This window comes from Salvelinus alpinus, chromosome 30, assembly GCF_045679555.1.
Source record: "Salvelinus alpinus chromosome 30, SLU_Salpinus.1, whole genome shotgun sequence".
NCBI classification, from domain to species: Eukaryota; Metazoa; Chordata; class Actinopteri; order Salmoniformes; family Salmonidae; genus Salvelinus; species Salvelinus alpinus.
This window is the reverse complement of record NC_092115.1, coordinates 38,882,353-38,909,491: the sequence shown is the minus strand read 5'-3', so window position 1 is coordinate 38,909,491 and position 27,139 is coordinate 38,882,353. Positions and strand designations below refer to the sequence as shown.

The following is a 27,139-nucleotide window of genomic DNA, read 5'->3' as shown; positions in this document are numbered from 1 at the left end:
ATTGTGAAATACCAGGTTGTCCTCTACAATTCTGGTCTGAATTTCTCTCAGTTTTGTTGCATTGTCAGCAATGACCAATCCTACAATGGCATGGTCTTTGTCTTCACTGAGGAGCCTTCCTCTTCCCCCAGAGGGAGGAAGACGGTGTCCTTTAGAGGAACAAAAATACAACATATATATTTGCATTGGGACTGTTGGCCTACAGTTACTGTGGGACATAGCAACAGTAATGATAGAATAAGCCTTTGTGAAATGCATTACTTACCTGTTGGTTTTTTGAAAATTCTGGATAATGGAAGCCAAGGTTGACCATCTGAGATTAGGCTGGACTCTTTCACCAGTCTCTCTCAGTGATAGACCATGGTATTAGGCTGGACTCTTTCACCAGACTCTCTCAGTGATATACCATGGTTTATCACATGGTCTATGATGGTGGCTCTTATTTCATCAGTGACAACAGCTCTTACTCTCCTTTGAACACCACCACGCATTCTTACTCCTCTCCCCCTACCTCTCCTTCTCCCTTGTCCTGGTCTGACTACTCCTTTGCCTGGTCCAGTTACTCCTCTCCCTGGTCCAATTACTCCTCTGCCTGGTCCAGTTACTCCTCTGCCTGGTCCAGTTACTCCTCTCCCTGGTCCAATTACTCCTCTGCTTGGTCCAGCTACCCCTCTCCCTGGTCCAGTTACTCCTCTGCCTGGTCCAGTTACTCCTCTGCCTGGTCCAGCTACCCCTCTCCCTGGTCCAGCTACTCCTCTGCCTGGTCCAATTACTCCTCTGCTTGGTCCAGCTACCCCTCTCCCTGGTCCAGCTACCGCTCTCCCTGGTACAGCTACTCCTCTGCCTGGTCCAACTACCCCTCTCCCTGGTCCAGCTACTCCTCTGCCTGGTCCAACTACCCCTCTCCCTGGTCCAGCTACTCCTCTGCATGGTCCAACTACCCCTCTCCCTGGTCCAGTTACTCCTCTGCCTGGTCCAACTACCCCTCTCCCTGGTCCAGCTACTCCTCTGCCTGGTCCAACTACCCCTCTCCCTGGTCCAGTTACTCCTCTGCATGGTCCAACTACCCCTCTCCCTGGTCCAGTTACTCCTCTGCCTGGTCCAACTACCCCTCTCCCTGGTCCAGCTACTCCTCTGCCTGGTCCAACTACCCCTCTCCCTGGTCCAGCTACTCCTCTGCCTGGTCCAACTACCCCTCTCCCTGGTCCAGCTACTCCTCTGCCTGGTCCAACTACCCCTCTCCCTGGTCCAGCTACTCCTCTGCCTGGTCCAACTACCCCTCTCCCTGGTCCAGCTACTCCTCTGCCTGGTCCAACTACCCCTCTCCCTGGTCCAGCTACTCCTCTGCCTGGTCCAACTACCCCTCTCCCTGGTCTGACTACTCCTTTGCCTGGTCCAGTTACTCCTCTCCCTGGTCCAATTACTCCTCTGCCTGGTCCAGCTACCCCTCTCCCTGGTCCAGTTACTCCTCTGCCTGGTCCAGCTACCCCTCTCCCTGGTCCAGCTACTCCTCTGCCTGGTCCAATTACTCCTCTGCTTGGTCCAGATACCCCTCTCCCTGGTCCAGCTACCCCTCTCCCTGGTCCAGCTACTCCTCTGCCTGGTCCAACTACCCCTCTCCCTGGTCCAGCTACTCCTCTGCCTGGTCCAACTACCCCTCTCCCTGGTCCAGCTACTCCTCTGCATGGTCCAACTACCCCTCTCCCTGGTCCAGTTACTCCTCTGCCTGGTCCAACTACCCCTCTCTCTGGTCCAGCTACTTCTCTGCCTGGTCCAACTACCCCTCTCCCTGGTCCAGTTACTCCTCTGCATGGTCCAACTACCCCTCTCCCTGGTCCAGTTACTCCTCTGCCTGGTCCAACTACCCCTCTCCCTGGTCCAGCTACTCCTCTGCTTGGTCCAGCTACTCCTCTCCCTGGTCCAGTTACTCCTCTGCCTGGTCCAACTACCCCTCTCCCTGGTCCAACTACTCCTCTCCCTGGTCCAACTACCCCGCTCCCTGGTCCAGCTACTCCTCTGCCTGGTCCAACTACCCCCCTCCCTGGTCCAGCTACTCCTCTCCCTGGTCCAACTACCCCTCTCCCTGGTCCAGCTACTCCTCTCCCTGGTCCAGCTACCCCTCTCCCTGGTCCAGCTACTCCTCTGCTTGGTCCAGCTACTCCTCTCCCTGGTCCAACTATTTCTCTCCGTTGTCCAGACATTATTTTTTCTCTCTCTGCTCCTCTGTGTTGTTCTGTATCCACATTGAACAAAATCAATCCAAAGAGTCCCCTTTTTACTGTGTATGTCCATGTAATTGAAAGAACTTCAACATCTGGCTATGTCTTTGATTGAGATTAGAATCAGCTGTGGTTGGTTTATTTTACACAACTTACAGTGGATCAGCTATTTTTCAATGTTTCAATGATCTGTTCATTCAAAAAGGCTTATCAGCTGTTTCAATATAGCTTTTGAGCTGCTGTTGTTGCAGAAGTAGAGGCTTTATATTATATTGAAGGTTTTGAACATTAGGTCTTCATTTCTGGAGTGCTGTGTGCAAGCATTTGTAAATAAGACAAGAAAGATCCATCGTTTTGGTATTGTGTAAGCTTGTATGTTAAGAAAATGTAAGCATTTTAGAAACCTGTTGCATATTCTGTGAAAACAACATAAATTGCGTTAATGACACGGTCCACAACAGACAGAGGTGGTGCTAGTTGTGTTTAGAGTTTTGAAAATGTGACAACAGATTGGACAAAATGACGTTAGCGATTGTAGAAAAACTGCATCACCACGAGCTGCCAGAACAGCTTCAAAAGTGCCTTGTCATAGATTCTACAAGTAGACATAAACCATGCCAGGAGAATGCACCCCACATCATAACATATACTTTGTATCCCTTGTTTACTCAAGTGTTTCCTTTATTTTGGCAGTTACCTGTATGCCTATGGGGCTATGCATGCAGAATACACATGGTTTATTATTCGTTTTCCCAAACGTAATTTTTTTGGGGTGTGACCAGGTTAATTGATCAATTGATCTGAATAGCGGTCAGTGAGTTAGTGGTCTATTTTCATGCTCACATTTCAAACCCGTGCAATAAACGTATCATTACATCACCCATGGAATGCTCAAATCATGGAATGTTGTCACGCGATTACTACAGCTAAATTAACACACGACACACCCCAACTTTTAGCACAAAAAGACAGATGGACACACTACACTAGACTAGTGGGTTTGATGCAATCGTCTCAAATTGCACCAGAGCTTGTTTTTTTATTTAATGTATTATTATTTATTTTCATTTTTCAGTCCAAGTCGAAGTGAACTTATTGAACAATAAAATACTAAATGTCTAAAGAGGAAAATACAGTCTATTCCTGAGCATCATCGCCTTTTTATAGTGTACCAAAGCATACTTCTTGGCTTACTCAGCCAGGACCGGATTAAGAAATCATAGGCCCCTCATCTTGGCAATAGCCTATCTCAAAATGAGCTACTTTGAAAAATAGTGCTGCTGTTAGCTACAAATTGGGAGGTGTTGAGAAAAAAATGGTTTCTATTGGTTCCACAGATTTCTAAACTGTATATACAAATACAAATAAATCTGCAATACGAAAACCGACAGCCCCAATCAACCATAGAAATATAATCCATAGATAGTACTTCCAATTTAAATCAGGACTGGCATCCATTGCTAGTGTACCCATTAGTTTAACAGTCAAATTGCCAGGGTAAGAGGTTACAAAACCCTTTTATGGATTATAAATCTATGGCCACAAGGAACAAGCTGCCTATATTTGGCGTGCATACTGCCCAAACTGCGGCCTTCCCAAATGTAGGCATACATGTAACTGCCAAAATAAAGGAAACCCTTGAGTAAACAATGGATACAAAGTATATGTTATGGTTTGGGGTGCATTTTCCTGGCATGGTTTAGGTCCACTTGTAGAATCTATGCCAAGGCACTTTGAAGCTGTTCTGGCAGCTCGTGGTGATGCAACACCATTTTAAGACACTTTATTTTGGTGTTTCCTTAATTTTGGCAGATACATGTATGTGCTTGTGATAAAATTTCATCCACAGTTATTTTTATAAACTATTGATCATCTGTTGCTAAATTTTGCTCTCTGCTGTATTTTGAACATTGAGAGCGGGCTCCTGTAGTTGGATAAAAAAAACAATTATACATTTAAATGTTTTTATTTTTGTTTCAATTTTTTTTTGCCTCTTGGGCCGTCTACGGGCTTGGGCCCAACCCGACGTAAACCAATCATTTAATGGCCTGTAGGCTCTCTCTGAGACTGAAACTCACACAACCTGGTAGACTGGAAACCCTGAAGCAATAATCCAATAATTAGCCTAATCCAAATGCTGTAATCCTATACCTTTCTGAAGGCCATTTCAACTAAATGTTCTGTTTGCTAGATTGTCTATAGGGCCTCATTTCAAAATCCAAGTTTTTCACATCCCATTGTTCGCCAGGTTGAATAAAAATCATAAACCAAATTTGAAACACTGTGTGTAAACTTTCCTCCTTTCTGCTGATCTGACATCGGTTTAAAACTCTCTCGCTTTCTTTCTCTCTCTCTCTCTCTCTCTCTCTCTCTCTCTCTCTCTCTCTCTCTCTCTCTCTCTCTCTCTCTCTCTCTCTCTCTCTCTCTCTCTCTTTCTCTTTCTCTTTCTCTCAATTTCAATTCAATTTATTGGCATGACGTAACAATGTACATATTGCCAAAGCTTACTTTGGACATTTAAAATATTAACATAATTAATAATAATCAATATTGTCAACAGGACAACAGGAACAACAATAACCAAGGGTCAAAATAACCATACATTGAACAATAACAATAAACATAGAGGACATGTGGAGTTTGGTTGGTCTCTCAGACACTGTCCCTCATTTTATGGCAGGCAGCAATGTAGTGCGCTGCCAACCCACAGCTCTCTGCGTCCTCCCCCAACAGGACGGGTAGCCTATCCTCATCAGAGAGGTCTTTGAAACCTTGAATAAAGGTTTCACATTTGGGGAAATTACACTCTCTAATTGTTTTATATTTTTGACATTTTGTCAGGAAATGCAGCTCCGTCTCAGGTTCTGCTGTTGTGCCGTGGTTGCACAGCCTTTCCTCTAGAGGGAGCCATGTTTTCATGTGTCTACCCTTCTCATTGGCAAGGCTGTGCTCACTGAGCCTGTACTTTGTCAAGGTTTTTCTAAGGTTTGGATCAAGAACCATGTTCAAATAGTTTGCCACGGTGTACTGTCGATTTAGGTCCATTTTGCTTCGTGCTTGTTTCCCAATAAGTAATGTAGTTTTGTTTTGACTGCGTTGTAATTTGGTTTATTCTGATTGATTGGATGTTCTGGCCCTGAGACTTCAGTGTGTTAGTAGAACAGGTTTGTGAACTCAGCCCAAGGACCAGCTGGATGAGGGGACTCTTTTCTTTGCTCAGCTCTTGGCATTGCAGGGCTTGGTAATGATATGAGAGGGGGTCACTGTATTTTAGATGTTTCCAAAACTTAATTGCTCTTTTTTAAATATTGTTTTACTAGTGGATATTGGCCTAATTCTGCCCTGCATGCATTGTTTGTAGTTTTCCTCTGGACATGTAGGATAGTCTTATAGAACTCTGCATGCAGGGTTTCAATGGGGTGTTTGTCCCATTGGGTGAAATCTTGTTTTGCAAGTGGACCCCACATCTCACTGCCATAAAGTGCAATTGGTTCAATGACACATTCAATTCGTTTTAGACACATTTCAATAGGTATTTCAATTTGAATTAGCTTTTTAATGGCGTAGAATGCCCTGCGTGCTTTCTCTCTCAGTTCATTCACTGCATCATTAAGGTGTCCATTTGAGCTTATTTTTAAACCTAAGTAATTACAGTGTGTGCAGTACTCTTTTGTCTAATTCCCTGAGTATTCTTAGTATTTTTGGGGTTTACTGCCAGGGCCCAGGTGCTGTGGGTGACAGCAGGCATGGGTCATCTGCGAAGAGCAGGCATTTAACCTCTAAATTGTGGAGACTAACACCAGGGGCTGAGGATTTTTCTAGAATAGTGGCCAATTCGTTTATGTAAATATTACTACTCTCTCCTGGTCCTCTCGCAGGTTGTTGGTGCCCGTGTGAATAATAATGTGGCCTGGTGTGCCAAAGTCAGGCTGGGACAGGATGTGGAGTGCATCCTGCGTTTTTGGGCACCATATTTTGCACACCTTGTGGTGGGGGAAGAGTTTATCCTCTTGGATGAATTTCCCATTTGAGTCAATGAGGATGGCCACCTCATTGGGTTTACTGTCTGGGGCTGTGTACAAGGAGGGGTGTGTCAGGGGGGGCCAAACAGCTTTTCTCTGTAGGTGTCCCCATGTGAGCCTCCTTGTTGACTGGGGTTGTGGGTAAAGGGTGGTCGGTATGGGGGAGGGTTGTGGGTGGGTCAGTGGGGCTGTTAGGGGTGGTGAGGGGCTGCAGCTTCTCTCTAGGAGTCTCTACAGTCTGTTCTCTATACAACAGCACCCTCTTGATGATAGACAACTATTTTGCCATCTCCTCCATTGCCTGCACTAGCTCTCTCATGGTGGCCTTTACCTCCTCAAGCGCTGTGGTAAGGCAGAGTTCTTCAGCTGTGTCCTACACTGGTTGATCTGGTCCTGTAGAAGCTCTGTGTCTGGGCTGGAGGTGGTGTAGCTGGGGGGCTGCTCCTTTAGCTCAGTAACCCATACCTCTAACAAAGCCAGCCTGTCTCTCAGCAGGCTGATGGTAGTGTGGTCATGGCTCTGGTGGTTGTAGGCAGGCAGGGGGGAGGATAGACCTGTTGTGTGGGTCTGGGCCTGGGCTCTTGCTGTTGGAGAGCCTGAGGTGAGGGGAGAGGTCGGGGTGCTGTCCTTGTCCTTTTTGGTTTCTGCTATCTTCGTTAGGGTGGGGAAGTCCTGCACAAAAGAGCTGAGTGCAACCTCACTGCCCTGGACAATGACAGTGCGGTTCTGGTACATACTTACCGTCAGAAACTTGTTTTCCTGGCCCTTTTCGCTGTCCTAAAAAATGGATTTGCCTTCCCTTGCAGATGCCTTTCTTTGTCGTATAGTTGAAATGCCTGGTTACAGCTGTATGCCAGGCAGTAGTGTGGTCTGTGTAGAATAACAGGTTTGTAACAGTCCTGTTGTGTGAGCAGTCGGCAAACAGAGTTTCCAGGTTCTCCCTCAGAATTCTGTGTTTAAAATGGATTCTTCCCTTCTCTGATTTGATTTCTGCTGGAAATTCTAAAAAAGGGGGGGAAGTCTCTCAGTCTCTGCTGCTGCTGCTAGCAATGCCTCAGTGGCCACATTGCTATGGTTACCACCAGTAAACAGTTGGAGCTAGACATAAGCTAGCTAACACATTTTAATTTGGCTAGCTAGCATGATTAAGATTAGTCTTTAAACTCACACTCTGTCAATCTTTTCCTCCGGTGTTGATCTTCGGATGTACAATTTGATTAACTATATATTTTTTGCGAATTTAATCTTGTTAATCTCAGGAGCTGTTTTTCAGCTTGACCACTTGTTTCTTTATTTGTTTCTCTCTCCTGTGCCATAAAGGTATAGATCTCTTGGCAGAGACCGTCGAATAGGAGGCTATAAAGGTTACCTGCTGACAAACATGCATTTTTGACTCCATGGTGTTCAGGAATTGTTTGTAAGGTCAAACACAGACAGACAAGACACATGCACACACACAGATTTCTCTGAATGTTTATTTCCAACACGTCGACCTGCTACTGAGTGTTCACTCACGTGGTGACCTGATACAGAGAGAAGTTGACCCTGCTGTTTTAACCCTACATTGCTATGCTCAATCGTAATTCTTACCTAAAGTTATCAAACTATTTTAGTTTTTATCTGACATAACATAGTAGATAACAGATGAGGACTTACTTATGGGCCCTTCTCAACAATGCAGAGAGAAAGAAAATAGAGAAATAGTATAAAATTAAAACACATAATAATAAAGGTAATAATAGATACACAATGAGTAACGAAAACTTGGCTATATCCAGGAAGTACCAGTACCGAGTCGATGCGCAGGGGTACGAGGTAATTGAGGTAGATATGTACACATGACTAGGAATAAAGTACAGCGTATGTGGTGAGTCAAAACAATTAGTGCAAAAATGCTATATGCAGATAGTCTGGGTAGCTAATTGGTTAACTATTTAACTAACTATTTAGCAGTCTTATTGCTGTTCAAGGTCCTGTTGGTTCCAGACTTGGTGCATTGGTACCGCTTGCTGTGCTGTAGCAGTCTACGACGTGGGTAACTGGAATCTTTGACAATTTTCATGGCCTTCCTCTGACATTGTCTGGTATAGAGATCCTGGATGGCAGGGAGCTCGGTCCCCGTGATGTACTGGACCCTTTGTAGCGCCTTGCGTTCGGTTGGATGTCAAGCAGTTTCCATACCAAGCGGTGATGCAGACAGTCAAGATGCTCCCAATGGTGCAACTATATAACTTTTTGAGGATCTGAGGGGTCTTGCCAATTCCTTTCAGATTCCTGAGGCGTCGTGCCCTCTTCACGACTGTGTTGGTGTGTTTTGACCATGATAGATCCTTAGTGATGTGGACACAGAGGAACTTGAAGCTCTCGACCCGCTCCACTACAGCCCAATCGATGTGAATTGGGGCGTGCTCGGCCCTCCATTTTCCTGTAGTTCACAGTCAGCTCCTTTGTCTTGCTGACATTGAGGGAGAGGTTGTTGTCCTGGCACCACGCTGCCAGGTCTCTGCCCTCCTCCCTATAGGCTGTCTCATCATCAATGATCAGGTCTACCACCATCTCATCGTTGGCAAACTTAACAATGGTGTTGGAGTTTTGCTCGGCCACGCAGTTGTGGGTGAATAGGTAGTACAGGAGGGGACTAAGCAGGCACACAGTTGAGCTCGGGACCCTGGGATTGAACACCTCCCTCTGCAACTGCATCCTGGACTTTCTGACGAGCCGCACCTATGGGGTGAGGATAGGCAACACCTCCGCCACGCCGACCCTCAACACGGAAGCCCCACAGGGGTGTGCTTAGTCTCCTCCTGTACTCCCTGTTCACCCACAACTACGTGGACATGCATGACTCCAACACACCATCATTAAGTTGGCTGATGATATGGCGGTGGTAGGCCAATCACCAACAGCAATGAGCCAGCCTACAGGGAGTAGGTCTGAGACACTGACAGGACAACAATCTCTCCCTCAATGTCAGCAAGGCCATGGAGCTGATCGTGGACTACAGGAAAAAGCAGGGGAAGCACATCCAGGATCTTAATACCAGGAAGGAAGGTCCAGAAAATTGCCACATATTTCAGCCATATTTCAGCCACGACTGTTCTCTGTGCTACCGTCAGGCAAGCAGTATTAGAGCATCAAGTCTCGGACCAACAGGCAATTAGACTGTCGAATTGCTAATCAATGGCCACCCAGAGTCCTGGATTATCTGTATATCTGTAGACTATATCCCACCATATACACTGCTGCTACTATCCTTTAACCCTGCGTACATGTGAATATCTACATCAATTACCACGTATACCTGCATATTGTTATGGTATTGGTACACCTTGTACACTGAGTAAACAAAACATTAAGAACACCTGCTCTTTCCATGACATAGACTGACCAGGTGAATCCAGGTGAAAGCTATGATCCCTTATTGATGTCACTTGTAAATCCACTTCGATCAGTGTAGATGAAGGGGAGGAGACAAGTTAAAGAAGGATTTTTAAGCCTTGAGACAATTGAGACATGGCTTATACCATTCAGAATGTGAATTGGAAAGACAATATATTTAAGTGCCTTTGAACAGGGTATGGTAGTAGGTGCCAGGCGCACCGGTTTGTGTGAAGAACTGCAACGCTGCTGGGTTTTTCACGCTCAACAGTTTCCAGTGTGTATCAAGAATGGTCCACCACCCAAAGAACATCCAGCAATTCATTGGATTCAACATGGGCCAGCATTCCTGTGGAACACTTTCGACATCTTATAGAGTCCCTGCCCCGACAAATTAAGGCTGTTCTGAGGGGAAAATGGAGAGGTCCAACTTAATATGAGGAAGGTGTTCCTAATGTTTGGTATTGCGTCATTCTTGTGTTTTATTTGTCATGTTTTTGTCGTTTTTTCTTCTTCTTCTAACGCTGCATCATTGGGAAAGAGCTTGTAAGTAAACATTTCACTGTAAGGTCTACACCGGTTGTATTCGGAGCATGTGATAAATCAAATTTGATTTGATGAATAAAAGATGAATTGGTTGCTCCTTGATAATACAACAGATGAGTACACCCTACTGGACAAAAAGCTTACAGCTTCTGGCATTTCCAGGCGGTCTCCAAGTACTAACCAGGCTCGTCTCTGCTTAGCTGAGGTCAGACATATTCAGGCTGGTGTGGTCGTAAGCAGGGCCGATGAATGCAGGGACGGATTAATGCAGGGGCTTACCGGGGCTGAAGACCCTGAGCACAGGCCCATGGGTGGCCCAAGAGGCAGCAAAACATTTTGTTTTTTAATTAAGGAAATATATACTGTATATATTATATATACAGTATATATGTATTTTTTTTAATGCAACCGCCAACCACAGGAAGACTCAGGATCCCACTCTCAATGAGTATAGACAGCCTGCTGCTGCTGCTCTGCTATTCATCAGATGAGGGGAGGAGATTAGTTAGGCGGTCCACATGGGTAACTGGGAGGCGCTGCCTTGATTGGGTAACAGATTTTTTTTTAACTGCATAATAATTAAATGTGACTGGTCAATTGTGTGAGTCAGGGGCTGGGCCCAAGAGTCAAAAAAATAAACGCTATTTTTTAAAATCCAACAACAGGATCCCGCTCTCAATTTTATAAATATACCAGAGAGGATCATTTAGCCACAGATGATCGAAGGTTTATAAAAAATAACGGTGGATTAAGACTTATCCCAAGTATATACAGGTATCTGCCAAAATTAAGGAAACCACAACATATAGAATTTTAAAAGGGTGTTGCGTCACCACAAGCTGCCAGAACAGCTTTAATGCTTCTTGGCATAGATTTTACAAGTGGACCTAAACCATGCCAGGAGAATGCACCCCACATCATAACATATACTTTGTATCCCTTGTTAACTCAAGTGTTTCCTTTATTTTGGCAGTTACCTGTATGCCGCAGTTTGGGCAGTATGCACGCCAAATATAGGCTACAGCTTGTTGCTTCTAGCCATAGACATATAATCCATAGTAAGGTTTTGTAACCTCTTACCCTGGCAATTTCACTGTTAAACTCATGGGTACACTAGCAATGTATGCCAGTCCTGACTTGAATGGGAACTGCCATCTATGAATTATATATCTATGGTTGGTTGTGAATGTCTGTTTGCCTTTTGCAGATAAAAAAAAACACATAAGCAAATGCCTACTGCTGAAAAGAGACGCCTAAATCTGTCTTAAAAACAATAAAAACATTTTTTTCTCAATAACTCCCAATTTCTATGTCAAAGTAGCTCATCTTGAGATTGGCTATTGCCAATCCGCCCCTGGCCGTAAACCAAGAAGTATGCTTTCGTACACTATAAAAAGGGGACGATGAAGCTCAGAAAATATTGTATTTTCCTCTTATGACATTTAACATTTGATTGTTTAATAAATGAACTTTGACTGAGACATGGACTGAAAAATAGCCTACACTGAACTAGACAAGGACATTTCCTGAAGGAAATATGTGTGCTTGCTTGTCTTGAACAGAATTTTATGTTGATTGAATCTATGCAAATCCAATCCATGAGGGGCCTCTGGCTTTCTCATCCAATGGATTTTGAGAAAGAGTTGAGGCCCATGGATGAGGTGGGGGTAAGATGGAGGGTAGGAAAAAAAGGAGAAAAGTGGAATATATTATAAGTAAATATGGAATGGTGGATCACACAGAAGAGCTACAGAAGGAAATTGGAAGAGCTACAAAAGGAAATTGAACATGACAAGAGTGAGGATGAATTAACTGCGGTGGCAGGTGCAGTTTTTTGGAGAATGGATCATTGCCTTCTGGCTGATCCATATGTGGTGTGGATCTCTTCAAAGAAGAGACTGGGGAATGTTGGGTCCGTGAAAGTGACTTGAAGTGAAATCGTGTAGATTTTTTGCATTTTTGTCATCCAGAGGGAGCGTGTGCCACACACCACTCGAATGGGGACAAGAATTGTGACTTTTTTTCCTTTCCGGAGCAGGGCGTCAATGCAACAAGTGATAACTGGAATGGCGTTGTGTTGAAGAGGATCAACTGAAGTTGAAGATTCCCTGTGACGCTCATCATTTGGTGTGACGCCGAGAGAGCGTGGTGAAACAGAGAATACACTATACTACTGACTTTTGATGAAGTCAGGATGTGTCAGTTATACCGTGATACCTTTTGTCCCAAATCCATTAGTGTTTAAGGTGTCAAGCGTATGGTCATGTGGCAGCAGTGTGTAGGAGGGAGATTCCTAGATGTGAGAAGTGTGCAGGAGGACATGTGACAAAGGAATGTGTAGTATCGGTGGAAAAGGTAGTACTTGGGTGGACAAGATTTTACTGCAGAAGTATATTTTTTTTCAATTGAATTTATATCCTCAAGCTAGGGAGAGGCGAACGTCGAGTCACGCGTCCTCCGAAACATGACCCGCCAAACAGCACTTCTTAACACCCGCTCACTTAATTCGGAAGCCAGTCGAACCAATGTGTCAGAGGAAACACCTTTCAACTGACAACCGGGGTCAGCCTGCAGGTGCCCGGCCCACCACAAGGAGTCCCTAGAGCACGATGAGCAAAGTAAAGCCCCCCCTGGCCAAACCCTCTCCTCACCCAGACGCCACTGGGACAATTGTGCACCGCCCTATGGGACTCCCGGTCACAGCCGGTAATGACATAGGCTTGGATCGACACTGCGATGCAGTCTTAGACCCCTGCGCCACTCAGATGGCCCCTGCAGAAGTATCTTAAATCATCCTAGCACTTCCTGCCTTGGAGAAGTACAGATGAGGCCAAAGTAGTGGAATGATGTTGAGGTTTTAATGGGTGCAAGGATGGTTGACAGGGCAATTTTTCCGAATGAATTCAAACTACGGAATAGTAGGCTGATACATAGCCAATACAGAAGGTGGCGACATGCACCTATACATTTTAGCTGTGTTCGAATACTCATTCTAACCTTACTATTTGTGACGTAAATTGAGTATGCTTATTGGTCATAGTACGGATATAGTTAGTATGCCAAAGGTTCCCGGATGTCGTACTAAATTCTCCAAAATATTAAATATACACACAGAGGACACTATTTCCGTATTTTAGGGCCCATAATGCAATTCTTTAGGAAATGGGCGGGGCTTCACATTGTTTCCAGATTTGAATGAAATGGCGGACATATGCAGTCGAAGTAGGAGACCGGATACAAATTCATTGCTTTAACTAATTATGACAAATGTTAACAAAATATTGAGCAATGTAATAAAGTAATGACTTTTCAAATAAGTTACCTTATACAGTTATGTTGGCTGACAATTTGTTAGCTACCCTGTCCTTACGAACCACATAGCGTATCATTACAGCAGTATGTTGTTAGCTAGCTACCTAACGTTAGTTGACTACTGTAATAAATGCTGTTTTTATTTGACCTTAACATATAGCTATAATACTGTTATAATGCCTTCCTTATTAAAGCAGACTTTGTTGCAAATATCTTGCTACACCCCACAGTTAAACACGTTCTACCCGTAACAGATACTAACCTCACTCCCACACGCAGGGGAGGATGGCTGACTCAGACTTTTTATGACCACTGATAAGGCAGGAATGCCACTATACGAGCACGCACACGCCCATGCACACACACACACACACACACACCCTTGTTTCAGGCTGGGTTTCCAAGAACAAAGAACAGTACCAAGAACCAATGGGACATTGACACCAGCGTGGAGGGGAGGGGCCTCCACTTACAACGACCAGTCAGGAGCACGAACTACCAGAATCTACCTACGTCATTCACTGTATAAAATGTACTGCACAATATGTTTCGGGACTCGCTTCTGCTAGTTCCTTCTGAGCTAAATGAACGAGTCCGTGCACGCTTTGCTCAGATATCTTTACCTCCGAATAAACTGTCTTTACTATATACCGATCCACCCTGTCCAGCGTCTTGACTTGGTCTCATTTCTCTAGTAACGAATCATCAACACTACTTATACATTACATTTGCCAGTATATTAACTATATGTTATCTGACTAACTACCCAACGTTTATTGACTTGATTATTCCCGCCATTGTTAGCTTAGCTGGACACTCGGGTGCTTTCCTAAATTCGCTCTGGCTATCTACTCTGATTTCAGAGCACTCTAGTCTGAGTACCAGAGCGCAGAATAATGAATATACGAGCGCTCAACACCCGTTGAATATGGCCGGTGTCAGTAAACGTCGGCAAAAAAAACTTAATTAAATTGTTGCCAGCAGCACCGTTACAGTCACCAACGCTCTGAACAAAATGAAAACTTCCTAACCACTGGTAGCCAGCTCTTCTGGGGCAAGTAAAATGGTCAGAGTGGTCTCATTTGTGTCTGGAAGTAGCTAGCCAACGTTAGCTTGGGTGCTTGATTGCCTTTGTATGGTCAGAACGCTCAAATCAACCCTTTTTTATTTATAAAAATAAATAAATAATTATAAACAACAAAACAATACAGAAAGTACATAAGGGAACACAAGTATATATAGATTATATATAATGGACAATCGAGCTAGGGGGTACAATATCACATTACAATTACACAAGGACCTTAAGGGACATACATACACTTACAATTCTAACAGCTTTTTTGTTAGTAGAGTATTTAACTGTCTTAAAATACTGTTACATTTATTTTTGTAGGGTAAGAAAATGTGTTTTTTTGTTTGTAAATTTACATTTGTGTATATGAAATTTAGCCAAAAGAATAATGAAATGAATTACATAAAAATGTTTCAGCTTATTTCTATCGTATGTAAAGAATCCAAGCAGTACATCTCTCCACAATAGTGTAAAATCTTCATAAATGTGTTCAATTATAAATCTACTGATGTCTTGCCACAGTTTTCTTACATGAATACAGTGGTGGGCCGTCAGGGCCTGCAAGGCCTTCTCTGCTGGCCTAAACATCATCAGAATATAATTTTTTTTTAAATATATTTTCCCACAAATATGTATTAAATTATTCCCCAGAGTAAGAGTTATACTCTTCATTTCATAGCTTTCCTCTTGGTTGCACTGCTTCCAGCCCCAGGTTGAGATTTGGAGGGCTGGTCTTTACGTTAGATCTTTTATCCAATCATATTCAGCCATCATGTGTTGCCAGGGGTCTAAAATCTGCCCTCAGGCCTTCAGAATCAACAGTGCGGGCGCTTGTAGCTTAAAGTGAATGGAAATTAAAATTTTGTGTCAACCAATCAGCTTTAGAGTTGGCTATTGTACGCCTGCTGGCTGGCTCCAGTGTTACACAGGAGCCAGCTAGCAGGCGTAGGGCGTCCACGTCTTTTGATTGGATTACCAATATTGAGAGGCAGGTCCTATGGGCAGGTCTATGCAGATCTAGGAAACTAAATTTGATAAACGAATTAATTCGCGTTCTACTGTTTTTTGAACCCACAATGGCGGAAGGAGGAGAAGATATCGATTTGGTCGAGGATATAATTATAACGCCATTCTCAAGACGAACTTTTCAAGAAAAGTTAGACATTGTAAGGAGAGGTCGCCCGACGCCACAAAGCCTGTCACAGGCGGGAAAGGGGTTCGTTCGTTCGCCACTTTCAAAGTTTCAACTATGAGCGCTGTCAATGGCTCACAGGCTCCGAGAAGCACTGCAAACTGTACTGCTGGGAATGCCTATTATTTGCAAGTGATCGATTTGGTGTTTGGAGCCACACTGGCTTTGCAAACTTGAGTTGTCTAACCAAGGCAGCAACGAGACACCAAAGTACGGCTGGGCACTTACAAGCAATGGTGCTTTTGAAAACGTTTGGGGACACCAGAGTGGAGCTACAGCTCTCACTCGTCCTGCGTTATGTGACGGACACGGGAGTCAAGGAGCGATTTATCCGGTTTGAAGATGTGACAAGCGGCAAGCGAGCTGATGACATTGCCGCTCTTATTTTCCGTTTCTTGGAGGAAAATGAATGTAGTCTGGATAAAGTTGTGGCACAGTGTTTTGATGGCGCAGCAGTCATGGCATCTGGACTCAATGGGGTGCAGGCTAAAGTTAAGGAGAGGGCACCGATGGCCTTATTCATTCACTGCTATGCACATCGACTAAATTTAGTACTGACTCAAGGAGCCTCAAAGCTTAAAGAATGCAAGGTCTTCTTTGCCAACCTCAATGGCCTTGCAGCATTTTTCTCACGATCCCCTAAGCGCACGCAACTGTCTAATAATCAGTCTTTGGTGAGTAGGCATACAATGCATGTTATTTTTTATTAAATGTGTATGTATGTTTCGCATTTTATTTCGTTAATATTAAATAGCCTATATATTAACAAAATAAAATGGCAAATAGCCTATGTTGCAAATTATTTGTTTTCTTTTATTTTCAGTGAATAGTTATGTGTCTTTATCATCACGGTGAAACTGCTTTGGGTGCGACAATGCGCTGTTTAGTGAACACACTGTATTTATTTTTTGGGGGACTTAAAGCTCAAAGTTTGTGGACCAGAAATGGATAGAAGAAGAATATTAATATAACTCTGTTGCACTCGACTATGTTCTTGCCTATTAGTTGAACTGTACTGTATTGTACTCTTCCCCTGCAATTCTCTGAAAAAAATGTCAATTTCAAGGTGACGCAACGCCTGGTTATACTGCGTTTCTGTCTAAATGTATAGTGTCTAGAGCCATGGCATCTAAATGATGGTAATAACAGGTGGATTAATTCGGGTGGGACTGTGTAGGACCTCACTGAAGGCCCAGGCGCCAGGCCCACGGCACGCTACTGCATGAATACAATGCCAAAAAAGATGCAACACTGTTTCTGGGTGGTCATTACAAAAGGAGCAATTTGAGTTGATGTTTTCCTTAAACTTCTTCATATAGTAGTTGGCAGGATAATATTTATGAATAATTTTAAAGGAAACTTCCTTAATTTTGTTAACAAGTAGGTATGTGTGTGGCAACATCCAAACTTTTTTCCAACAGATATTATCAATAAGGCATGACATAAGGTATAGATACAACATCCTGCTGAAACAAGGTTCGTAACGCTCTGTTGTTGAATGGACCAAAAGAGAAACAAATCTTTCCTACTGAAGAGTCAACAGGGTCAATAGAAGGTAGGCTCTGAGGGTCAGGTCTTGACACGTTCCTGAATAACAGAGCAACACCTGAGGGAATGGCGTCTAAAACAATTGCAAAATCTTTAGGTGTTACAGGGACCTTGTAAAGTGATAAGAATTCCTTATAACTGAGTAAAAGACCTTCTGCATTTACCAGTTGGCTCACCAATAGGATATTATTTCGGAACCAATATTCTAAAAACAAAGAAGTATTTTTATACAATATATCCCGATTATTCCATATATAATATCTGTGTGGAGAAAAATTGTGTTTATAAATTAAGGACCATGACAAGAAAACCTGCCGATGAAAAGCAGAAAGTTTCACTGAAATTTTGTCAATATTATAATTGCAAAACAACATGAAGTTAAGGCCACCAAAAGTAGAGAAGAGATGAGGAATACAATTCCAGATAGAAGTGGGTCTTAGGAATTGTTTTATCCAATTGATCTTAAAAGTATTATTTAAAGTAGTAAAGTCCAGAAAATTCAGTCCACCATTCTCATAAGTGTTCATTACAACAGTTTTCCTAATGTAATGGGTACGGTTTCTCCAAAGAAAGTTGAAAAGTATCTGGTCTATCTCCTTGCTTATTTTACTGTCAAGATATAAAGATAGAGCGCCATGTGTTAGTCTAGAGATACCTTCGGCCTTGGTTATTGGGACTCTACCTTTTAAAGATATGTCCCTCTGTAGCCATTGATTTAGCTTCTTCTGGGTATTTTTAATAAGATGATTAAAATTTAGTAAGCCTCTAGACTTCTGATCCTTTGTAATGGTTATGCCTAAATATGTAAGTTCTTCTTTTACTGGAATACCATAATATGAAGGTGTCACACAATCTTTGACAGCTATGAGTTCACATTTATTAATGTTAAGATATAGACCAGACGCTTTGGAAAAGGATTGTATCACATTGATCGATATGGGAATTTGGTTAGCGTCTTTCAGAAAAAGTGTAGTATCATCAGCCAGCTGGCTTATAATAATTTCTTTACCAGCTATGGAAATAACTTGTACAGGACTATTATTTAAAGAATTTGCAAGAAGTTGGGTGATTAATAAAAACAGGTACGGGGAGATAGGACAACCTTGCCTAATTCCTCTCTTTACCTCAAATCTAGGTGAGGTGCCATATTTCAATTTGAGCTGTTGCCATTTGCATAGAGAGTCTTAATAGCCTTACAGGAAAAATCCCCAAAGCCAAGTCTCTCAAGGGAGTGGAAGAGAAACTGATGCTCTACTGTGTCAAATGCTTTATAAAAATCTAAAAATAATATGAAGCTATCCTCAGTTATTAGGTCTGAGTAGTCAAGTATGTCTAATACTAGTCTGACATTGTTAGAAATATGTCTGTTCCTCATGAAGCCAGACTGTTTCATCAATGATTGCATCCAGGACTTCTTTAATTATTTTTCCAAGTAGTAAGTAGTCATTATTAAGACGACAAATTGGACGCCAGTTATCGATGAGCAGCACTTATTTTTTAGGCTTAGGTATCAGTGTTATTAACCCCTGACTCATTGTAGGAGGGAGAACATTGTTTTTAATACTCTATAAAAAAAAATACTTCAAATAGGAACGCTCAAATCAACCCTACTCCTCGGCCCAAGCTTCCAGTGAGCGCTCCTTTGAAAAAGGACAATATGAAAAAAGCTCTGCATTTACGAGCACACTCTGGCACTCCAGATTGAATTTAAGAACACACCCGACGTCGTAAAATGTCGTTGGCATTAAGTGTTGAGTAGTAGCAGTTGAAATGGAAGATCCCCGGTGTCCCTTTGATGAGATTTGACGTTAGTATGCTTTTTGGTCATAGTATGGATATACTAGTTAGTATGCCGCACTAAAATACGAAGTATACAAACAGTGGACACTATTTCCATGCTTTTACGGCGCATAATGCAATTATGCGAGCTACTTCCAGACACAAATGAGAGAACACCCCACTCTGACCATTTTACTCGCCCTAGCAGAGCTGGTTTATCAGAGCGTTGGTGACTGTGCTACTGGCAACATTTTAATTACGCATTTTTGACGAAATTTACCGACACTGGCCATATTCAACGGGTGTTGAGCGTCCCTAAATTCATCCTTTATTCTGCGCTTCGGCACACTCAGATGAGAGTGGTCTAAAATCGGAGTAGATAGCCAGAGTCAATTTAAGAACACACCTGAAGTCGTAAAATGTCTAACGTTAGCTAGTAATTTGTTACGTTAACAAGCTAGCAAGAGGTTGCATAGCAACATCAACAACTTCCGAAGAAGCGCTAGGATGCTCAACTGAAAGGATACCGTACGTTTACAGTATACTAAAATTAACTAATAGTATGTAGTTTATACTCATTAAATATGTAGTATGGGTATTCGAACACAGCTACTGTGCTAGTGGGGGGCGACCCGTAGACTTTGTCCTTCGCCCCCGCCTTTCGGGCACGGGTTTTCTCTGGTGCATAGTATGCGGAAGCGACACTGTGCTAACTAGCAAGCTAGCACACGGCAAACTAGCATGAGTCGCCCCATGCTCCCGCCTGCTGTGCTAGCGGGAGGTGGGGGCGACAGATAGACAGGCCTTCCTGACTGGCCAGACTACATAGAGATCAAAGACCAGGAGTAGATCCAGGGCCTGACGAGAGCCTGCCAGCTAACGTAAACTCACCCCATTCCGTACAAAAGTGAGTGAGTTTACGTTTGCCAGACAAATACTGTTGCTGGCCGGACGCAGTCTTAAGGTGTGCCTGTGTTATAGTGAGATAGAGTAAGAGAGCGTGTCAGTCTGTTTTCTGACATTCCAAGTTAATAACATCATTGTTTTCACCTCTCACCCCAGTTTGGCATGACGTCAGATGAGATAGATTTCATCGTCCACCAGGAGACGATTCGTCACAACGCACACCCTTCCCCTCCTGAGATACGGGGGTTTCCCCAAATCAGTCTGCACCTCGGTCAATAACGTGGTCTGCCATGGCATACCTGACACCCAGCAACTACAAGATGGAGACATTATCAACGTTGATGTGACGTGAGTTTTATCCCTCTTCATGCACACACACATGCACAATCCACATTCCTGATCCCCCTCCCCCATTCACCAGGTCTATCTGGAGGGTTACCATGGTGACACCTAGACATTCCTGATAGGCTGTGTGGACGAGTTTGTGCAAAAGCTAGCAGAGACAGCCAGGAAGTGTAGAGATGAGGCTATCGCTGCCTGTAAACCTGGGGCTCTACTGTGTTATAGGAAACACTATCAGATACACACACACACACACACACACACACACACACACACACACACACACACACACACACACACACACACACACACACACACACACACACACACACACACACACACACACACACACACACACACACACACACACACACACACTTACAGGATACCTCTCTGTTGTTTTGTGTAATCTACTGTCCCTCTCTTTCTCCTACAGTGGTATAATCCACTCCAATGGTTTCCATGCCATGTCCCTACTTTATTGGACATGGCATAGGCTCCTACTTCCATGACCACCCAGACATCTTGCACCACGGTAAGTACAACACAGCAACAGTTTTCTGTGGTTAACCTACTGTATGTTGGACAAATCCTAAATATCTTTTTCATCTGACAGCTAATGACAATGATATGACCATGGGTGAAGGGATGTCTTTCACTATAGGTCAGTCGCATTTCCTATGTATGTCAGTGTGTATTGATGTCAACTTAAGTGAATGTGTGTGTTAATGTTGCATCTGTGTATGCAGAGCCCATATTGATGGAGGGATCGTTAGAGTTGAGAATCCTGAAGGACAAGTAGACAGCGGTCTGCCGACGACAAGAGGTAGGCCGCTTACAGCCCACATAGTTGCAACCTACAAAGTGCCACTGATATCCTTGTGTAACCTCTGTGTGTGCGCGTGTCTTTAGGTCAGCCCAGTTTGAACACACGGTAGTCATCACCTCTGGTGGAGTGGATATTCTCACCAAACTACCTGAGGAGGACGAGCTGATGCCAATTGAAGTCTAATCACTGTTCTCTGCTCAACAACCCTGCCACATCCACATCTATGAAGCGGTAAAGCACCAAACTGACCCAGGACCAGGACTTAGCACCACGGAGAGGATAGGAAACTGGGCATAGATATGACTCAAATGAGACTGCACTAGTGCATTATTTTCTATGTCTGCTGTGTAGAAAAATAAGTTATATTATTTAAATAAAATGTTTGTTCACTTTCAATTAGTAAACCAGATCTGTCTGAATAAATTATTTCATTAAAGCATATGGTTATTTGTCTAATTCTACAAAATATCCTAATTGACATTTCACTTTTTTGTCTGACAAAATATTTGGAAACAATATGTGGTTTATGTTGCTATAATTGATTTGGACTAGGACTTTTCGATTCATGAAATCAAATTGATTACAATCAGAGGAGCACATTATTTGCTATGACTGAGGTCATCATAAGATTATCTTGTGTTAACGTTGTTGGGACTGCAAGGTTTGCAGAGTATCGTACGTCTACTGGGCTGATTATGTCATGATGTGATGTTATTGATGCTGTGTTTGGCTCCATAATATTTTCTGATCTACTAATAATCTCTAATGACATCAACCTCCAGCTCTACATTGTTAGCGACTTATTTTGTACTCGCTCTTGTTCAATTAGAAACCATGTCCTATTTATATCACTGAAGAGACTGATTCTACTGACGCAATGTATTTTAATGGGATCGGGTAGGATTTTGTCAGTCAAGGCCTTTTTCTACTTACCCAGAGTCCGATTAAGTCATAGGTACTACAGTAGCGTTAGCGCAAATGCTAACTAGCTTTAGCACAATGTCTGGAAGTCTAGCTGTTCCAATAGACTGCCAGTCATTGCGCTGACGCTAGTTAGTAACTTCCTACAAACTGCACGCAGAGATATAAAAATGGTATCCATGAGTTCATCTGACTCTGGGTAAGTAGAGAAAGGGCTTGATTGCCAAAATCTCGCACTATCCCTTTAAAAACCTCTTCTGGCTCTTACCCCGCCTTTTTCTTTTATCACCTAAAATGACATACCTAAATCTAACTGCCTGTAGCTCAGGACCTGAAGCAAGGATATGCATATTCTTGATACCATTTGAAAGGAAACACTTTGAAGTTTGTGGACATGTGAAATTAATATAGGAGAATAGAACACATTAGATCTGTTCCATCTTTGAAATGCAAGAGAAAGGCCATATTATCAGATAAGAGTTTAGGCGCAATTTAGGTGTTGGCCACCAGATGGCAGCAGTGTGTGTGCAAGGTTTCAGTCTGCCAGGAGTTTTTCCAAATGAGCCAAATTCATCAATTGATACATCTTCAAGTACATAACTATAGAGAACATACAAAATGCTATGGTAATAAAAAAAAATAAGTGTACACCCTCCCAGGAATGTCATACATGATGGATAATTAGCTTCCCTACAGAAAAGACACTAACCTTCACACATCTAGATGTAGTTCCTACATTTGAATATAAAATGGATTTATCAAACAAAACTATGCTACATTTTATCTCTGGGACCCTCAGGATGACAAATCAGAGCAAGGTTACTGAATGGAAGTATATTATTTACCTTCAGAGGTGAATGTATCAAACCAATTGCCATGGTAAAAGCGTTTTGTTGTGCACTCTCCTCAAACAATAGCATGGTATATTTTGACTGTAATAGCTACTGTAAATTGGACAGTGCAGTTAGATTAACAATCATTTTAAGCTTTCAGCCCATATATGTCTATGTCCTGGACAGTTGGCTGTTACTTACAACGTCATTCTAGTCACATTAGCGCACGTTAACAACAACCGTCCCGGTTTAGGGACACCGATCCCATAGAGGATAAATTCCATAGGCTACATTCTTCCTTTCTGTACAATATGGCACATTTGTTACACAATATTGAGTCTCAACAACGTTAATCTCAAACATATAGGAATTCATTGAAATAAACTAGTCAAACTGTTCATCTGCTACATTAAAAGCCCAAATCGGTCATATTTTTGCCAGGTGAAAGCAGAGTCCACATACAGCTTTGCCCTTTTGCAGGTTTTCAGTATCTTTGGTCCCGTATATCAGTAAATTGACCCCACATCATCTGTAGGATTAGATTGCTGATGTAGTACTGGATTCAGCTGGGAGAGTGCCACAGTCAGATGAGTACCAAGAGTAGCTACTGTAAAATGATGGGGCGCTTGTGTTCGGAGGCATAAAGTCCCGCTCTTTGCTTATCTCTGTAATCCTGTGATTCTGCACCGCTGCTGGACCGAGGGGAGTCACCTGCTGTCCTGGTGGCATCTGCCCGTTTCTCCACAGCTTCTTCAACTTGGAGCGACGGTTCTGGAACCAGATCTTTACCTGGGAGAGGAGTAGACATGCAGAAGTATAGGTGATGTTTGAAGTTCCCATCATATGTACAAGCGCACTGCTACCTCCAGTCAAGTACCTTACATCTCCAGCAAGGATATTACACTTATATACAGTGCACCTACATACAGTTGAAGTCGAAAGTTTACATACACTTAGGTTGGAGTCATTAAAACTCGTTTTTCAACCACTCCACAAATTTCTTGTTAACATATTATAGTTTTCGCAAGTCGGTTAGGACATCTACTTTGTGCATGACACAAGTCATTTTCCCAACAATTGTTTACAGACAGATTATTTCACTTATAATTCACTGTATCACAATTCCAGTTGGTCAGAAGTTTACTAAGTTGACTGTGCCTTTAAACAGCTTGGAAAATTCCAGAAAATGATGTCATAGCTTTAGAAGCTTCTGATAGGCTAACTGACATTATTTGAGTCAATTGGAGGTGTACCTGTGGATGTATTTTTTTAGGCCTACCTTCAAACTCAGTGCCTCTTTGCTTGACATCATGGGAAAATCAAACGCAATCAGCCAAGACCTCAGAAAAAATAATTGTGGACATCCACAGGTCTGGTTCATCATTGGGAGCAATTTCCAAACGCCTGAAGGTACCACGTTCATCTGTACAAACAATAGTACGCAAGTATAAACACCATGGGACCACGCAGCCGTCATACCGCTCAGGAAGGAGATGCGTTCTGTCTCCTAGAGATGAACGTACTTTGGTGCGAAAAGTGCAAATCAATCCCAGAACAACAGCAAAGGACCGTGTGAATATGCTGGAGGGAACAGGTACAAAAGTATCTATATCCACAGTAAAACGAGTTCTATGTCGACAACCTGAAAGGCCACTGCTCCAAAACCGCCATAAAAAAGCCAGACTACGGTTTGCAACTGCACATGGGGACAAAGATCATACTTTTTGGAGAAATGTCCTCTGGTCTGATGAAACAAAAATAGAACTGTTTGGCCATAATGACCATCGTTATGTTTGGAGGAAAAAGGGGGAGGCGTGCAAACCGAAGAACACCATCCCAACCGTGAAGCATGGGGGTGGCGGCATCATGTTGTGGGGGTGCTTTGCTGCAGGAGGGACTGGTGCACTTCACACAATAGATGGTGTCATGAGGAAGGAAAATTATGTGGATATATTGAAGCAACATCTCAAGACATCAGTCAGGAATTAAAGCTTGGTCGCAAATGGGTCTTCCAAATGACCCCACGCATACTTCCAAAGTTGTGGCAAAATGGCTTCAGGACAACAAAGTCAAGGTATTGGAATGGCTATCACAAAGCCCTGACCTCAGTCCCATAGAAAATGTGTGGGCAGAACTGAAAAAGCATGTGCGAGCAAGGAGGCCTACTAACCTGACTCAGTTACACCAGAGCTGTCGGGAGGAATCGGCCAAAATTCACCCAACTTATTGTGGGAAGCTTTTGGAAGGCTACCCGACACGTTTGACCCAAGTTAAACAATTTTAAGGCAATGCTACCAAATACTAATTGAGTGTATGTAAACTTCTGACCCACTGGGAATGTGATGAAAGAAATAAAAGCTGAAATAAATCATTCTCTCTACTATTATTCTGACATTTCACATTCTTAAAATGAAGTGGTGATCCTAACTGACCTAAGACAGGGAATTTTTACTAGGAGTAAATGTCAGGAATTGTGAAAAACTGAGTTTAAATGTATTTGGCTAAGGTGTATGTAAACTTCCGACTTCAACTGTATGAAATACATTTAACTTAATTAAAATAATACTATTTAAAATCCTCCATCATGGTCAGAAAACGAACATAGCGCACCTGTGTTTGTGTGAGTCCCAGTGACGCGGCGATCTCCGCGCGTTCAGGTAGCGCCAGATACTGCCTCATTCGGAATCTGCTCTGGAGCACACACAGCTGCAGGCTGGAGTAGATCGTTCTAGGCTTCCGGACTTTCTTTGGATTTCCCTTTACCATTCTGACTTCTGTCTCCTTCTCTTTCGCTGAGAAAATGTGTATGATCATTAGCAGGCCTGTCATTAATCTTGGTTAACCCAGAACTAAAATATTGTGTTATTTGGTCTGTTCACGAGAGATAAGCCTATCATTGATTTTCACAATGTAGCCTGTGCACTAGGTTTAAAACAAAACCTGGCATAAAGAACCAACACAATGTTTCTGAAAAGTACAGAAATTGCCACATCATAGGCTACTAAAATGAAAAGTATAGGCTAGTCATTAAAGGAGAGTTTTGGCTTTGACTTTCTAACTGTTCTGCCCTCTCCACTTAATTCACTGCTGCCTTGCTCTCACGTGTGGATGTGCTTAATTGCCTGTTATTAATATATCCACATTTTGGAGGAGACAGTGTAATTTAATGATCAATATGTACCATTCTGACATCTGGATCCTTCTCATCTTTCTGTGAGAAAGAACAAATAGCTTTATGTTCGTCTTCTAAAAAGGAGTGTATTGCCCATTAGCTGTCAGGTTTGCATGTGCCTGTGCGTAATTAATGCATACAAACTTGGGAGCAGAAAACGGTGACATTCAGTGATCATGGGCACAGCCACACTGGAATAAACAGGCTCGATTATACAATAGATATAAATCACGTTACGCACCTGTGTCCGTGGTGAGAGATGAAGAGCCCGTATATGATCCATAACAATCGTAAGAGTTCGGGAACCCAAACTCATAAATCTCGGGACTGTAGTGCCCGTTATTACCATTATAACCATCACCGGGAAGAAACGAATTGACTTCGAACTCGAGCTGATGCATTTGGTCAGGGAAGAAATTGCCCCCTGTGGCGGTTGAACTCGGTAAAGTTGGAGATTCCTGTGATTCGTGCATGCTGTAGTGAGTTGATTGCATAGCTGTGGCAACAGTCTAAAGTTATGGCACCATATCCCTATGCAAACCTGCGCGAATAATTGCCTACTAGGATAATAGTCCTCCAAGGATAATTCGATTCAAAATGTTGTTCTCCAATGTTCAAGTCTCCATTGATTGCCTCCCCTTCATAAATTGATCAGATTGCCCAAAGTTATTGTGATTGCCCGAATTGTAAATAATAAATAAACCGCTCTTCTGTTTTTAGTCCACACTGTAGCCTGTATGTGGTTGAGTGGTGTCATCTTCTGGTATCCAGGACCCGGAATGAGTGAAGCTTCAGGTGTCTGCTCGTCTGGATGAGACGGTCTGTGGTATGACTAGTCTGGTGTGACATGAGACGGGTGGGCAAGAAGCCAAAGAAAAATCTCCTTGACAGTGTGACACCTTGTGCACCTCGTCTTCAAAACCCTTATCATACAGTCTATATTGACAAATGTTTTATATTTATTCATTTCTTTGGGGGGGGGGGGGGGGAAATAGGAATGGATAACGTTAACTTTTTCACGCAAATAATGTTGAAGGCTTTGGATATTTGTAGAGCGCTCTCCGC

The 27,139-nt window shown here is 42.9% G+C and overlaps 1 protein-coding gene and 2 pseudogenes across 1 annotated transcript; 1 reads left to right on the top strand and 2 right to left on the bottom strand.

The window, feature by feature from the left end:
• Nucleotides 1-6,976, bottom strand: part of LOC139560029 (electrogenic aspartate/glutamate antiporter SLC25A12, mitochondrial-like) — a 37,899-nt pseudogene extending 30,923 nt beyond the window's left edge.
• Nucleotides 6,977-12,774: 5,798 nt separating this feature from the next.
• LOC139560028 (methionine aminopeptidase 1D, mitochondrial-like) lies at nucleotides 12,775-21,549 on the top strand (annotated as a pseudogene).
• A 922-nt stretch (nucleotides 21,550-22,471) lies between these two features.
• Nucleotides 22,472-26,874, bottom strand: LOC139559884 (homeobox protein Dlx2b-like). Its single transcript, XM_071376320.1, has 3 exons — nucleotides 26,316-26,874; nucleotides 25,513-25,694; nucleotides 22,472-23,691 (listed from the first exon to the last, which is right to left on the bottom strand). The coding sequence occupies exons 1-3, from the start codon at nucleotides 26,566-26,568 to the stop codon at nucleotides 23,440-23,442; spliced, it is 687 nt and encodes a 228-aa protein (XP_071232421.1). The 5' UTR covers nucleotides 26,569-26,874; the 3' UTR covers nucleotides 22,472-23,439.
• Between the last annotated feature and the right edge of the window lie 265 nt (nucleotides 26,875-27,139).

Excerpts from the sequence above, each read along its gene's own strand:
- LOC139559884 (XM_071376320.1), bottom strand. The coding sequence starts at position 26,568 with ATGCAATCAACTCACTACAGCATGCACGAATCACAGGAATCTCCAACT. Across the intron at positions 25,695-26,315 it reads ATCTCTCACCACGGACACAG|CGAAAGAGAAGGAGACAGAA; the intron begins GTGCGTAACGTG and ends ACATTTTCTCAG. Across the intron at positions 23,692-25,512 it reads TGGGACTCACACAAACACAG|GTAAAGATCTGGTTCCAGAA; the intron begins GTGCGCTATGTT and ends CTCCTCTCCCAG.